Source organism: Triturus cristatus, chromosome 12, assembly GCF_964204655.1.
Source record: "Triturus cristatus chromosome 12, aTriCri1.1, whole genome shotgun sequence".
Lineage (NCBI taxonomy): Eukaryota > Metazoa > Chordata > Amphibia > Caudata > Salamandridae > Triturus > Triturus cristatus.
In genome coordinates this window covers 128,644,641-128,661,577 of record NC_140595.1, presented here as the reverse complement: position 1 = coordinate 128,661,577, position 16,937 = coordinate 128,644,641, and the positions used below count along the sequence as shown (strand labels likewise).

At 44.3% G+C, this 16,937-nt stretch overlaps 1 protein-coding gene across 1 annotated transcript in view; it reads left to right on the top strand.

Annotated features, from left to right (window-relative positions):
* LOC146772871 (intelectin-1-like) overlaps positions 1 to 16,937 on the top strand; it is a 58,297-nt gene that overhangs the window by 27,975 nt on the left and 13,385 nt on the right. The window contains exon 6 of the mRNA XM_085638583.1: positions 2,695 to 2,815. Within this exon, the coding sequence (XP_085494709.1) occupies positions 2,695 to 2,815 (121 nt within the window). The remainder of the gene's footprint in view (positions 1 to 2,694; positions 2,816 to 16,937) is intronic.

Below are 16,937 nucleotides of genomic sequence, written 5' to 3'. Positions count from 1 at the left end.
TAGGTTAGATCACATTGATGAAGGGACAGACTGGCAGTTTCGGGTGGGCTCAGGGAGTCCTTTGGGTGGTCGAATCTCCTTCCCCACAATGGAGGCTGTACCTTCTCAGGCACAGTCGTGGGGAGAATGATCCATCTTTCTGCCAGCCTTTTCATGTCGGTTCTTCTGACAGGAAAAGGCTGTCGGAAAGGCTTTTTTGGAGCCCCTGTGGCCCTCTGGGCCCTGCCACATGGTACATGGATGTTTTAAAAGTGTATATTTTATATTGAAGCTTTTGCTGCTGCTCACAGCACAAGCTGCAATGGAAAGTACATACTTTCTGACCGCCACAAAGGTGATTGCATCCAAATATTGGAAGCAGGACCGCCAACTCCTTGTCGGGCGGACCCGCTTCCCCTCTGGTGCCAGTGGGAAGCTTGTCCGACCGGCATCATAATAGGGCCTTAAGCCTTAACACCTGATTCCGCTCAACAGCAAAATCATGACTTGCAAACCTGCCAGTCATGTTTTATCTAAGGCAGTGGTGCAAGCTGATTTGCCTAGTAAACTGTCTACCCATCAAGGATACTAACCAAGCAGCCACTGTGTATAAGAAAGCATCAAAATGATCTTAAACAGTTGAGGATCTCATTGGTGACTGGCTCAGGGGTGGGACAATCCATGTCGGCAAGAAAAGAGCTTCTACCATGTAGATCTTTTTAAATCTCCCACCCACGCTCTCCTAACTTGCCCCTCTACAATTGAGACTAAAGACGTGCCATAGACCAATCAAATGAAGCTCTGGAATCTACACCTGTAGTGATGCAATGCAATTCATCCTAAGCCAGGTGAACCACAAGATCTCCATAATCATCTATTTTATTTCTGAGAGCCTTCAGGGCAATAGAGATGCATTCCACATGTGATGTACAAGTTCCCCTCTGTAAAATTACTTTGCACCCTCCCTTCAGTGCCCCAACAAGAGTACTCTTGAGTTTTCAAAACTCTTAGGAGTGAGAACAAATTAGATTTATTTTAAAAAAATCTTTTTATTGATTTGAAAACAGGTAAGTCACATTTAGATTATATACATTGCAGTGCAATGACATGCTTCATACATTTAGTAAGAATCAGTAGTAAATCAGTCATTCATTCCCATACCATCTCCAATATTTTTCATCATCTCTATCTCCTTGGTAGGTGAGATATACAGTTCACCACGGTACTCATTCCATTGAGTCCACTTTTTGTCCCACTTCTTAGGACAACCTCTGGATTTGAACACCTCTTTTCCTGCTATCATGCATTTGTCTAATTCCTTAGCCCAACCCTTTGGTGCTGGCATCTCCTCCACTCCCCACTTCATTGCAATTGCGCGTTTCACTAGTGTGTATCCCAGGGTGGTCATTTGTTGCTGTACTTCTGTAAGGTGTGTAGCCTCCCATACATTAAGGAGTCCCAGTACAAATTAGATTTTTTATGATTTCAGTCACAGGACCATTGACAGTAACAAATTCACTGGAAATTACATCACAGAAATGAAAAAATGCTCAAAAGAAATGCAAGATGAATAAACTAACCATAAACCCTCCCTGAAGTGTCCACACAAAGAAAACTGAACTGAATGAAAAATACGCATTGGTGTCCAGGTTAAATGTGGAAATTATATTATCCCCAAAATGAGGATCATAGATTTGCAATGTGCAGACAACTGCTTTAGGTTGGTTAACACTATACTAGTAGGGCTTACTGGATGATCACCTCAACTTGTCATACGTTGCTCTGAACACAACAGAGGGCTGAAAAAAGCTACATTTGGAGTTCTGATTCTGGTTCTCCTCAGCAGGCATCTCCTCAGTGAAAGAGTATCCCAGCAGCCAAACACTCTATCAGGCCCTATATATTCAACTGATCGACCAATGGCGGCTGGCAGGGAACAGGGGTGTTGGGGGGACGGAAGGACAGGCAAAAATAAATTTTAAAAAACACATCATTTGAGGGCCGCCGGCCGCCAGCCCTCCTCTGCTGCGGTCCCTTCCCACGCCGCCTTCTCCTCAGCTTTGGCAGAAGAAGGAAGCACACAGGCTCCCTCCCCTAAGCCAATCACAACATGGTGTTGTGCTTCGTCTGAGCCCTATGGTTCAGTGCTCAGACAGGGAATGGGAAGCTGGTCATGTTCCTCATCAGGCTGTGTAATGCAGCCTAGTGGAGAACATGCAAATTGTGCATGACTGTTTGGCCAGCCCAAGATGGCCGGCCAAACAGTCATGCCAACTTAAGAAATGCAAACCACTTCTCCCCCTGTGACCCCAGCCCCACCCGCCGTCCTAACCTAGCCCTATAGTGAAAAATAAAATGATAATAGGGTAATTATCATTTTATTTTTCCTTTCTACCGCTCTCAGAGCAGTGGGCGATGCTCCTCTGCCTCAGTGGAGGAGCCACCTCTGTGAGTGACTCATATGGCAGGAAGGCATTTCTGAAAATGCTCAAATTTAAGAGTAGCAGTGCTTTACCAATTGGCTTTGAAAATAGCTGCATTACATGTTGAACATTTTCTGTGCAGGTTACAAGCACTCTTTTCACTCATTAACTTACATCTCAAATGTCAAAACATTTTAGGGGCAAAATAATATTTACAACTGTTTATAGAGAAAGAACTGTCCTGTGATGGCTATGTTTATTTTTTTCATTTTACTCCTGTCTTGGTTTCCAGAAATACCCAGTAAGATATGGCATTGCAAGCTGCCCATCTGGCAATGGCCCAGCTGTGCCAATTGTTTTCGACAAAGGCAATGCCCAGAAGGTCACAGATTATTACTCACCGAATGGGCGAGGTATGATACATCTTTATTCCTTTTTATGTTCTGTGGCATGGTCTGCAATGCAAAAGAATTGGGGTAGCTATTGTAGTAAAGGCTACTTTAGAGTTAGAGCTATTGGCGTTGTAAATGACACTGTCTTTTACCTATGTGTTTTGGTTTGGAGTGTAGTGGATGTTTGAACAGAGACACCGCTGCAGCACTGCCTTGAGGACTTAGAGTGAGGAATTTCCACTGGGACAAGATAAGCAGCACGGTCTAGAGTAGTTAGAATGAGGATTCACCAATGAGACCAGAGAAGCAGCTAGCAGCATTGTCTAGAGGTCTTAGAATGAGGAATTACTGACAGGACCAAATATGCAGCTGCAGCACTGCATAGACCACTTAGAATGAGGAATTACTGATGAGACCAGAGAGGCAGCTATAAGTATAGGTATAAGCTATAAGCATTTAGCCAAGCAGCAGCTCTTTTTAAAAAAAATATATTAAGCACCTTTAAATTTGAAATAAAAGCAAAATGCTTCAAGCTCCTGACCCACTAAGCCATTTACAAGTATACGATCCAAACAAAACACGCTGCTTATCCGGAGAATTCGAGGTAGTCATAAACAGAGTGCTTCACTGCTCCATCTTTGGGACAATACATTTTGCAGTGTACATATCATAAGCAGTTTCTCCAACAAAGAAGGAGTGTTGATCCAACATTGGTGACGAAAGTTGAATGTGCCAAGCCGATTGGTGGCATCTTTTTGGAAGTGTACACATTGTAGCAGGATCTATGCTGCAAAGATAATAACCAGAGTATTTTTAACCCCTGATCATTTATTAAAAAAATTAATTAAAAAAATTAAACATGTCTTCAGAAAGAACTGGAGCAAGTTAAACTTCTGTGAAAGCTATGGAAAATATGTGCTGCAACACTACTAAACAAACGTGCTGCGTGACTCAGTTTTCTATGTAGTCTTGACCGGAAGCTATTGGAGCCCTTTAAAACTCATTTGCTCCAGAGTCAGTTTTTACGTGTTGTTTACTTTTTCACCATTTTCAATATAGCCAGAATTTTTGTTTAAACTGGTTACTTTGATTAGCTTGCTTCAGAAACAAATGCGCTCCACTGACGTCATTTTTTTTACCACACTCAGCATTCACGCTTTATTTTTTGTGTGAAAAACACGGTGATTACTTTGTCTAATCTCCTAAACAAACGTGCTGCGTGAAGGCATTTTTTTTCTTTTTGACACACACGGCGTTCACGTTCCATTTTTATTTACAAAGGGGAGAACAGATGCCGATACCTCGTTGCCACTCATCGTGAATGAGAGAAGGGAAAGGATGTGGTTTAACGACTAGAGTGGCGGACGATAAAGCCAGGGACCCAGCCTTGAGTCTGGCCGGAGGCTCAAACATCCTGTGATTCTGGGCAAATCACAATCTCCCACTGCCTAAAAATGAATGCGTCCATCTGTAATGCAACTATTGCTCATGTAAAGCGCTGATACCCTAAGGTCGAGTTTGCGCTATATAAAACTGCAAAAAGAGACTTGCTGCAGCTTTCCATCCCAACCCGCTAGCATCAGCATCCCATTCTGCGCTTTTACTCCTCCCGCCTCACTTGCTCCAGAGTCCGTGTTCATGTGATGTTTTCCTTTTTTTCAGTTTTCTATATAGTCTCGACCGGAAGCTATTGGAGCCCTTTAAAAAATAGCACTTACATTGCACAAGAGCACGTTCATTCTGCTTTAGGCACAGGGAGATTACGTGACTTGCCCACAATCCCTCATTGGTTGTACTGTTTTTTGGGGGAGACGGCACATGTTCCACGTCCCTCCGTGCACAGTGCCTGCCTGCTGGCCAAACAGACTACTTCATCTTCAGCCACTTTTCTTCAGTCGGCACTCGTTGAAGCAGCCAGCTGTTCACAGAGCATAGCAGAGCATAGCACAGGCTGCCTCTGTGCACCGTCTGGCACTGCACTCCTTGCGGCAGACACTTGTTGCAAGCTGCCTCTGCGTCTCGCTTTATTAGGAGATATCATGAAATCAGCACGACTGATGACTGAAAATGAGATTCCGAAAAATATCAAGTATTTTTGGAGGTATGAAGTTGTCTTTGTCTGTATGATACTTTTTTAATTAGCTTTCGTCCAGGAGGGATGTTTTTGGACACCTATCTCCTGCAACAAAAATGGGCCTGGTAAGCTTTAACTTACGCTGCCAGCATAAGTCATGTCCGAAAAGTCCCACATTTAGACCCGATTCCCTTCAGAAGGAAACTTGGAAATGAAAAGTTATAGCCCCATCATAAACTAAAAACAGCTAACTGACTGGCGTGGGTTCTCCTTGTGATACTGCGCAGTCTTGTTAGTAGACTCTGGCTTAAGGGACCACAATGTCGGCCTACCCCACATGAAGACATGGACAGGAGGCATTAATTTCTTAATGGCTGACTTCAGCCAATTCTATCGAAAGCATCACAAACCTAACCTGCCACATAAAGTGCACATCTCACGCCCAAGGGCACAGTCTTATTCCAGGGCAGTCTCAGTGGTCTGTAGTGATTTGTCACTTTGAAATATAGAGCTTCTTCTTCAAACATTAGCTTTTGGTACACAGACGACAAATATCATATGTGGCTCTTGGACCTCGAGATCTTCGTACAGTGAATCGAAGCTTAAGCTCTAGGTGGGACAGGACCTGCCTGCTATGTGCAGTGGAAAAGAAACAAACATTTGTAAGGCAATAGGTCTCGCATTTATGATAGTTTGAGCTTTTGGCATCGGACATGACAATGCCTTTTATTTATGTGTTTTGAAAACCTGCAAGCAATGCGTAAACACGCACTTTGTGCTTCTAGTCCTTGCTTACCAGAAGCAAGGCTGGCAGTAACTGCGCCTCTTTTACTGCCAGCCTTGCTTCTTGTAGGCAAGGACTATAAGGACAAAGTGCGTGTGTATGCACTGTTTGCAGGTTTTCAAAACACAAATAAAAGGCAGTGTCATTTACAACGCAAATAGCTCAAATGCTCGCAAATGCGAGACCTATTGCATTGCAAATGCTTGTTACATTAAGTGTTTGGATGACTCTTTGGTGGGAGCTCACTTTCTTGCTGCCAATTCACATTTGTTGTCACTGACTGAATTACAATTGTGCCCAGTAGCAGAACACCGGTGAACATTTAATTGGAGAAAGTCGTTTTTTTTTTTAACCAGATCAGAGAACATCGATTAAGAAATGTTAATTACTCTGTACCATTCCTGGGTTTTGAAGACACAGAATAGGAGCACAATGTTAGCAAGTTTTCTATCTGTAGCTTTGCCATGACCGCACGACCACAGCACATGGATGTAATGTATGCCCTGCATTGCACTCGAGCACAACAAGCCTAGGTGGTTCTGTTCTATTCATAGGAGATTTTTGTTTGCGTCAAGCGTCAGTTTTCATGAATGTGTCTTTGGATAAACAAAGTGAAATACCGACACCTGGTCAAAAGGCTGTCGTTTCTTTTATCTCTTTCACGTGTGACCGCAGTTCTTAAAAAGTTTATTTCTGTATTTAAAGAGACATATATTTCAGTATCCAATGGTGCTTAGAGCCCGATGAAGTTACGGTGTTTTAAATGTATACATTTATTAAAAAGGTCAGAGAGAAACAAAATTGACTTTGCTGGTTCGTGAATTGTTTGCATGGTAGGTTTTTAGTAGTTTACCTTGTACCAGCGCTGTTTACTTAAGCGCTCTGATGCCCGTTTTGGGTTAGTTTAGCATTTTATAAAAATACGAGTCTAACGAGAGCTACATTAAAAGAAAATGGTAGAAACCAGAAGCGCGGCAGGGCTGCTAAACCAAAAACCGTGTGGGCTCAACAAACTCGTATGCTTGAAATCTGAAGTCAGGCCCACGGAGGCTGTACTGCTCAAATTAAACAGATGGCCAGAGATTTTTTTTTTTTGGAAAGGTTTTATATAGCGCTGGTTAGACCCGGAGGTATTAGAGCGCTTTACATGAGTATCAGCAGGTTACATCGTTTCAAAGGTTACATAGTTATTAGAGCATGGCAACAAAGTTACATGTTAGGTCGAGCAGGCAAGGGGAGAGATTCGGGGGAAAGGGGGTAAGCACGGGAAGTAGACAGAGAATGAAAGGAGGGAAAGAGGAGGGAAGGGTGAGAGACACAGCATGAAAAGAGGAGGGGGAGGGTGACGGGGACACAAACCGGTAGACAAGTCAAACCTGCTTCCAAAGTTCAGTAAGCTGTGATCCCAAGGGAAGTGGTATCATTCCCCCATCTCCGTTGCGAGAGGCTCCCTTTACGCAGTAAACTCTCTCAGAGGTCTCTGAGACTCCAAGGCCTACCTACTGGATCCTTCCCCAAAAAGGGGAGAGGGAGTGCTTTGTCAAGGGGTGCCATACCATACCTCAACTGTGAGTGGCTCCCTTGGCGCTGTGGACTCTCTAAGAGGGTTCACTGAGACTCCAGAGTATAAATATTGAATTTTTCCCCAACAAGGGGAGAAGGAGTGCTTAGTCAAAGGGCACAAGGGACAGGGGGATAGGCGGCGTAGCAGGCATCTCTACGTAGCGGCGTAGAGATGGCCACAGAGGCTGCACTGCTAAAATAAAACAGATGGCCAGAGATGGGCAACCAAAAGAAACAATCGGTGATGTCCTTTGGGAGGGAACCAAGCACCCAAAGGTGGACACTATTGACCAACCGGAGTAAAGCAATTTTTGAAAGACAGGCCAACCAACCAGCCACATAGGCTTGTTGAAAGCCCCTAAACTGAAAACAGCTTGCCTCGCAGAGCAGTGCATCCCCTGCCCAGGCTTGACCTAAAAAAAGATAGGCCAGATTCACAAACCTGTAGGTTTAACTTACGCAAGCAAATAACCTGTTTTATGTGTGTGAACCCCTTTGTAAGGCTGATTAGCATTCTTAAAAGTGTTTACACTCACAGCAGTTTCTGTGGAGTGGCCCAGTATTTTGTCTGTTCTAGTAAAAACGTATCCTTTGGATTCTAGAAGGTTTTACCATCCGAAACTTAACGTACGCAATACAATCTTTATCACCACTTGTAAATACTATCCATTGCACAAAGTGTTTGTGAATGGATCACAATTAAAGGGCCCCTTGTAATGAGCGCCTATATCTTTTATGCAGGTGGGGACTGAGCATTTCAGGGTGGGAATGCTTTGACGTTTGTAAAAAGCAATAAGCTTTTAACCAATATCACAAACCATTTTCCAACCCTTTTCCACCCTCGAAATACTGGAAGAGCAACGCCCGAGAAGGTGCAAATCACTTATTCAGAAAGTTAAGTGAAAGCAAACATCCTCCAAAAATAGGGATGGGAGCTAGAAGTAAGTCTTCTCTGCAGTCACAAATAACTTTACATCCGAGATTTAAAAAGAAAAGACCATGACCATTTTTGTTTGTGTACACAAGTGTATTTTCTCAAATGAAAAACAAGAATTTACAGGAGTTATCCAGAAGCACACCAGAAAAAGTACGATTGTCTCAGATTTTCAGGCATGGAAAGCTCTGTGAATGTGTGCAAATCGTGAATTCTGTGCCCATGCGATGTAGTCAATCTGTTGGTGCAGATGTGTAAATTTGCACAGCCGCGGTCTATGCAGGTAACAGCTGTGGGGCCGGGTAAGGGTGTTTTCGAGGGATGATGCAGAGAGAAAATTCATTATTTATTTAATTTTCCCTCCGCATTGTCCATCGAAATCCCTCCTTAGCTGGCCCCACCGCTGTTACCTGCACGGACCGCGGCTGGATTTGGAATAGTGCCACAAATTAGTGGCAGGGTTCAGAATAACCCCAACACCACTGAATATGGCTTTTATCAATTTTATTTCACGTTCTGCAAACTAAGCAAAGCTCAACCAAGAGAATGAGAAATTTCATCCAAATTATAATGTGGAAAATCCTGCAAAAAATTGTTCCTCTATGTAAGCCCAATTAGTGCATGGTCAAAGTCCATCTCAAAGTTTAGTGCCTGCTATACTGCATGTAGCAGGTGGTGGTATTTTTCTGTGTTTAAATGGGCGTAGACACTGTATAGGTAATACTTACTGCTAAATGCAACCTTTTTATGTGTAAGGTTACAAGGCTATTCGTGTAGTAAATAGGTTGGCATCTACGATATGGCAACATTTAGTCTTTTCAACATTAATAGAACTCTAGTCAAAGTAGAAGAACTGTTATCTGCTAACCTGGATGCAGAAGTGGGCATTCCTTCAATATGTAGAAACAAATTGCCCTAGTCATAAGACTGCCTTCTATTAAATCTGATAAAGTAGGCAGCAGTCTTCCATGAGTACAGACAAAGCTAATAGGGCCGGCTTTAAAGTGCTATCACGTACAAATAGCATTTGTGCCAGCTGTGTCATGCTTGTTTTTGTGTTTACAGACATCATGTCTGTAAACAAAAATAGGGAAGAGGTGTGGTGCAGCGGCCAGAGCGGCTGGCTCCGGAACATGGGGACTTACGGTTCGATCGCCGGGGGCAGGTTAGCTCAGCACCTTGTGACACTGGGCAATAGCTCGCTTAATCTTCCCGACGGCCCCCAGCGCAGGTACACCTCTCCGGAGGTAGCTGTGCGCTTTACAAATGCTTGTATTTCATTTATATTTCATGTGAGAAAGCTACATATTTTCTTTTTCAGGGACTATATAAGATTAGTGATCCCACCATCGAATCACTTTTCAGCTTGGAAAAATGGGTCACTCAAAGTGTCTCTGAAGCCATGCAAACGTCACACAGGCACACACCACAAACATTAGAGTGTAACACGTATGCTTGCAGAACATTTGGCACTTATGTATGTGCTGTGGTGAGTGTTTCTGGAAAGGTGCCATACGACTGGTATTTAAAATTTGATGATGTTGCTATGGGACGTGTTAGACAATTAGTGAGCAGCCGTTTCAAAGAGCGGACATAAAAAAGTACAAGTTGTCTACAAACACTTTCAAAGTAGTACATTATTGGTTGTCGAAAATAGTTAATAATCCCTTCCGGTAGAAAAAGTGGTAAATGTGAAGTTGTTAGAGAGTGATTTCGGAATTTGAGATGGGCCGCCATATTGAAAATGTCTGACGCAGACTCATTCATATCGAAACGTGTGAACTACATCAAGCTAAGGTGAGGACATAAAACCAAGCCACACTTTCACATGGGGAGACTGACAGGTGGAAAATACTAGGCCTGGGCTAAAATTCCGTTCCGCTCGTGGAAATTGCGATAATTTGACATTTTCGCGTTCCGCGCAGAGCGCGAAAATGTCAGCATTTGCGCAATCTGCATTTTACCGGAAATGTTTTGCTTGCTCGCGCTGTAAAATAATACATTCTCGCATGCGCGCGATCACCTTACCTGAATCCCCGCGTTCGCCGACAAGTTTTCCCGATCCGGTCGCGTTCTCCACGAGATGTTAGATTGTTGGTAGACATTTGCGCTGTCTCGCGACAGTTCGCGCCCGCAGTAACATCATTAGTCGCGCGATCACGTCTTTCTTCTCGCGATCATGCACCGCGAGACAAGTGAAAACAAGATGGCCACGCCCGCGAGCAACCGCATGGGTAAGTTGGCGAGCCGCGACCACGCAGAAAATACCGCGAACGGGGAGGAAAAAAACTTCTGCATCTTCGCGATATTTCCGCGTGTTTGCGGAGATTTTTAACATTTTCGCGATAATTTGCGAAAATGAATTTCGCAAATTCCGCCCACCCCTAGAAAATACCTGGTTGCGGGTTCTTGGTGGCTGCAGTGCCCCAGAACTAGACACAGCTGCCAAACAGGTTAGGGTGTGACAGGGACCCCAAGGCCAGTTTTATAAAGCGCAAACGTGGCCCATAGGGCATTGGAGTGCTTTACATGAGTGCTAATTACATAAGGTCAAAATCCTTTGATTTATTTTTTGGCAGGGGGAGATTAAATGATTTTGTCCGGAATCACAGGATGTTGATCCGACTCCTGGGACTTGAATCTGGTTGCTCAGTGCCAAGGTCAGCAACTCTGGCCGTTACACCACATCCTCTATCCCCCATTGCAAGCAGACTATACAGTGGAAGGCACCCAGGGTCATATATACAAAGGGTTTTAGCATTTGCAGACCCTCCAATTCAGAAAATTAGAGGGTTTGCGAAAGCTTAAACCCTTTTACTTATGTATTAAACGTACTTAGCGATTTCGGGAAATATTTTTCGAATCATTAAATGTGTTTTGAAATGGATACCTATTCAGTACCCGGAAGAGGCGTGTTGTAAGCGTCCCTTTCAAACACTGATTATCTGTCACATGTATCAATGCTTTGCAACTGAAAACCGGCCGTAAAACATTGATTTTTTACCAACCCACCAAGTTTGGGAGGTAATGCACAAATGGGAAGGGGACTCATTGGGACCCTTCACCTTTGCGAGTGTACAAAAAAGGTTGTGGAAGAGGTGGCAGTGGTGTGTTTGCTTGTGGACCGCTGCCTCCTCTTACTCAAACAAAAAAAAATTAAACTTTTCTTTTAAAACGCATTCTGGTTTACTATAAGGAAAACGACTGCATTTAAAATAAAAAACTTTGATTTATTAAGAACAATCACAGACTTGATAGTCTGCTGACCCCAGCAGGCTACAATCCGTTGGATGGCTATGGATAGTAGATGGTCTCAAATTTCAGCCTACTGCATTAATTAATATTCATGAGGTGAGTCGAACTGTGAACCGACCTATTAGTACATAGGTCATGTCACAAAATTCCGCACCAGTTGCAAAATTATTGGTTGCATTATTTTATGGACAGTGCATGGTACATGTAGCCCTCATCTATGAAAACTTTGTAACTGCGCATTTCAATGCACCCCACTGACGGAACTTTGTCCCTGCACAATCATGTGCTTCGTAAACTACACAGAGACGCACGTGATAAATTCAATGAAAAACAAGGCTTCTCGATCTGAGACTTAAAACACTGCTTGCAACAAGGGCCGGACTGGGAACAGAAATCGGCCCTGGCAAACTGCTCAGCCGGCCCCCCCTGGGGTGAGGGGGAGTGCAGCCGAACAGTTTGCGTTGGCCGGTTTCGGCCAATTTTGTTACAGGGGACCGATATTGCCGACCCCCGTTAACAAAAACAGACCCCCCAGGGGCCCAAAACCGCCCCCCACCCTAGCAGCCTACCGGGGAAACGCCCGGTGCCCGCTATGGCCAGTCCAGCCCTGCTTGCAACCTTAAGTAAAGGCAGTCTAGAAGAACAAACAGCACTCTAAACTATGAGGGCATTAATGCTAAGCTTAAAACGCAGATGCTCTTGCCTCATGGTAGTTGTAATACACGCTGATGCAACAGAAGTGCTGTATACTAACATGAAAACATCAGAAATCTTTCTGCAACAGCTCTGGGATCCGTGGTCCACAAGTAGCTGTAACCCCTTATTTTTTATTTACCGATTAGAGATGGTGAATTCCACTTGGATCAGTAAATTAAAAAATAAAGAATTTTTGTGTGTATTTTTATCTAAAGGACGGGGTGTGAGTTAAGGAAGGGGGAAATGGGGGAAAGCATGGGGTCAGGGGTGTAGCTTGGTCAGTATGATTGGGGGGTTGGGCTCCAGATTTTCCGATAATCAGGCGGTCATATAATGTTTGTTAGATCTGGGGGTCTCTAGTTGGCAGAGGTAGGTACCACTGTCCAAATAGGGACCCTTACTTCTAGTCAGGGTAAGGGGGATACACTCTTTAGATAACCCCTGCTCACCCCCTTGGTAGCTTGGCACGAGCAGACAGGCTTATCAAAGGCAATGTGTAAAGTATTTGTACCAACACTCACAGTAACACAGTGAAAACACCACAAATGGACTCCACACCAGTGTAGATAAATAAAGTACTTTTATATAAACTACACAAGACCAAAACGACAAAAATCCAACATACACAGTTCAAGAATATGGTTTCAAAAAGAGTTCTTAGCTTAGCAACAAAATCATTCACCTTAGCGTCAATTTTAGCCAACAGTACCTGGTGATGCAATAAAAGTTCTTAGCGGTGCTCAGGCGTCGAAAAACAAGCAACAGCGTCAGTCCTGAGACCCTGGGGAGGCGAGGTGGCAACCCCGCTGCACGCAGCGGGCGTGGGCGACAAATCTGGTATGTATGGGGAGTGAGGCGATACTTGTATGGATTCCAAGGCGTAGCTTTTCCGGTAGAAATGTACTCGCTAAGGCACGATGCGACAAAATTCGGCCCGCTAACGAGCAGGGCGACAATTTCACCAGCGATGATCTGGGTTGGCTCTGTGACGATATTCGCAGCGATAAAATTCTGCCCGCTAACGAGCGGTGCGATGATTTTGGCTGGCTCTGCGACGATGTTCGAAGCGATAAAATTCTGCAAGCTAACGAGCGGTTCGATGATCTTGGCTGGCTCTGCAACTATCTCACCCAGCGGCGGCAGGTTCTGCGACAAAGTTCGCAGTGATAAAATTCTGCCGGCTAACGAGCGGAGCGGGGATCTGGACTGGCTCTGCGACGATGTTCGCAGTGATAAAATTCTGCCCGCTAACGAGCGGAGCGGGGATCTGGGCTGGCTCTGCGACGATGTTCGCAGTGACAAAATTCGGCCCGCTAACGAGCGGGGCGACGATTTCACCAGCGATGATCCGGCTCAGCGGCAGCAGGCTCTGCGACGATGTTCGCAGCGATAAAATTCTGCTCGCTAACAAGCGGAGCAACGGAAATTTTCTTGCTATGCCGGCTGTGCGTGAAAAAGTGTAGATCTTTTGCTTCTTTCTTCTTGGTCAGCTTCCCAACAGCAGGCACAACTTCCAGAGGCCCCACAATTGGATAAATCACTCTAGGAAGGGCAGAAGTCACTCAGCAGAGTTCAGGGGGAAGCTGGGGGTGAAGTCCTTTTGTTCCTGGGACTTCTTAACAGGAGGCCAGCTCTTCTCAGGCCCTTGGATATCTCTTCAAGCAAGGGGACACAGCAACAGCAAAGTCCTTCCCCTCTCCTTGGTAGCAAAGCAACTGCAGGTCAGCCCACAAACACACAGCAGGACAGTCGTTCCTCTTCAGTCTTCCAGCTTTCTCCTTGGCAGAGGTTCCTTCTTGATTCCAGGATGATCTAATTTTCTGTAGTCTGGGTCCCAATACTTATACCCCAAAGTCCTTTGTCCTCTGAAGTCAGAGGGGCCTTGGCCTAGTCAGAACCAGTTCTGGCCAGTCCTGGAGCACTCTGTTTACTTGGTTTCTTCTTTCCTTTGAGAGAGAGGGGCAGGGTCGTCAGCCGCCCAGCAGGGGGTGGAGCTAGTATTGTGGAAGGCAGGCACAGCCCTATTCAGGCCCAGGTGCTACTCCTCCCACCCATCTACAGGGGAATTTCCCTATTCAGCCATGGGCTGACTCATCCAGCCTCTGGGAGCCACCCCTGTCCCTGTCATTCACAAACCAGACAGTCAATTCACAAACAGGCCAAGGCACACAGAAAGGGCAGAAAAGGAAAACAGCCACCTTCTAAAAAGTGCTGTTTTCACACACATGATTTAAAAAACATCCTTCCTAAAAGATGTGTTATTAAATTCTGAATTCAGGGATACCAGACTTTAGCTTTCGATCTTACTCCTATGGGAAGATATGCAGGTAAACATTATACTCAGCATTCCCCATTATAGCCTATGGGAAAGTTAGCCTTTCAATAGTGAAAAACGAAAATGGCTGTTATTCACTACCAGAGCATGTCAGCTACACCCATACATGCTCTACCTTTCACATACACTGCACCCTCCTCAGGGGGGTACCTAGGGCCTTCCATAGGGATGTCCAATGTGTACAGAAAGGGAAGGGTTAGGCCTGGCCAGTGTGGACACTGGTCAGGTCAGCATGGCAGTTAGCAACTGCACCCAGGCACTGCGGTGGCAGGCCTGTGACACCATTTTAGGGCTACTCCTGTGGGTGGCACAATCAGTGCTGCAGGCCCACTAGTAGCATTTGAATCACCAGCCCTGGCACACTCAGTGCACTTTACTAGGGGCTGACAGGTGAAACAAATATGCCAATCAGGGATAACCAATCAATATAACAATTTACCTAGGGAGCACTTGCACTTTGACACTGATCAGCAGTGGCAAAGTGCCCAAAGCATCTAAACCAGCAAAAACGAAATCCAGCACAGCGTCAAAAATACAGGAGGTAGATGCCAAAAGTCAGGGGAAACCACACCAAAGATGCCAGGTCTAACACGGTTAAAATTCATTATCTGACAATCAGGGTGCATGAGAGGGTCGTGAGGGACAACAGAAAGGGAGAGGATTGCGGATTGGTAGGAGTACTAAGTGAGAGAAACACAATATTTTGTAAAACAATCAACATTTTTAGGAGTTTCAAAACATAGATGAGAGTGTGTGTGCGTTTTTGTTAGTGTGTGCATGCAAAAATCACAGGTGAAATCCAACAGACACCCCACTATACTTGGCTGAAAGTCCCTTTACCCAACTATTCACCGGGAAATACATTTATTAGGGGGTGTAACACCCCAAACACCCCCCTGAAGCAACGCCCTTGCATGGGGTGAGGACGGGAAAAATGCAGCATAAGGCGGAGAGCGACATAGAGGTGGGGGAGACACACACATTAGGAGAAATATACAGGGCAGAGGGCTGAGGGAGAGCAGAACACAGATCACAGGGGTAAGAGAGAACAGGCAAGTGTGAGAATGAGAAGCAGACACAAGTAACAGCAATAAAATAAGCTTCCCTAAAAGTGAGCAGTGGAAGGATGGATGCCAGCCAATCAGAGAGATGGTAAAGAGTCTATGCTACAGAGAACGGATAAATACAAGGTAGACAAGTTCGAACAAGGAAAGCCATTGAATGGAAAGTAAGCAAATGAGAAGGGATCTACCTCATTACATCTAAGAGCTGCGCATGGTGTTTTGGAATATTGCTGGATAGGATGCAGGATATCTGGAACTTTCGTGCATATAGGGTGGTAGTGTATCCACATCCGGTATTTCTGGAGAGAAATGATGTCACTTATAAAATCAAACATAATTATGGAACTGCCTTTAGAGCCTGAGATAATACTGTTGGCAGATTCAGGAGAAGAACATATTTACCAGCTTACAACCATAACAGATCAACTGATTACCCACACGTTATTTGCAGGCATGTAAGATGAAGGGTTCCTCATCAGTTTCATTTTGGGGTGCGTGGTTGTGTACTATGTATGTGCCATTGTAAAAAAATTAACGCCATATACAAAGTTGAAACAAAGTGACTAGACTTTGAGACATATCTCAATGGACACATTGGTGAAATCAGATATTTTCAATATTTATCTAATAGACAACTTGATATTTAAGTGTGTCATTTATCCTCGTCGTTATATGACCATGGTCGGCTTGCAAATAATTGATTCTGTGAATATATATAGATTAGGAACAATGATTTTATGACTTTCATTACTCTGCACATAAACTAAAAAATTGAATGAAGTTGCTAAAAACAATGGATTGGGTACTTTATAGTTGAAAATGGAATATGAGTCATGCTGTACATTCACATTTTGTGTATTCTTTGAGTGGACTCAAAATCAAATACATTCATCATATTGGATAAGAAATTTTGGAAGAGGTTGTATGCAGTAATGTATTCTCATGTCTATTTCTCTGTCACAATGGTAATCAAAAGGAAATGTCGTTGAAGAAAAACATCACTGACAACTGCTGTACTGATACAAATATTTGTGATTAACTAATTGTTGTGGAGTGGAATACACCAATGGTCTCATTATGGACCACTGGTTGTTGGAAAACAAACTTCAGCTCAACCCCTCTAAAACATAAATCATGCTATTTGGACAAGCCCAACTTCTTTGGGCTCCTGACTGGTGGGCAGCAGACTTGGGCCCTGTCCCTATACCCAAACTGGTAGTAAAAAACTTGGAAGTCCACCTTGACCAATCCCTCTTTATGACAGAGCACACCTCGGCCACTACCGGCTCTTGTTTTCATATGCTGCGTATGCTGAGAAGAGGTTTCCTTCTATTACCAGTCTCCTCAAGGAAAACCCTTGTCCAGGTCCTGGTAATAGTCGTTTGGATTATGGCAACTCACTTTTGGCCTCCATAAATGAGAATTTGCTCTCTAAACT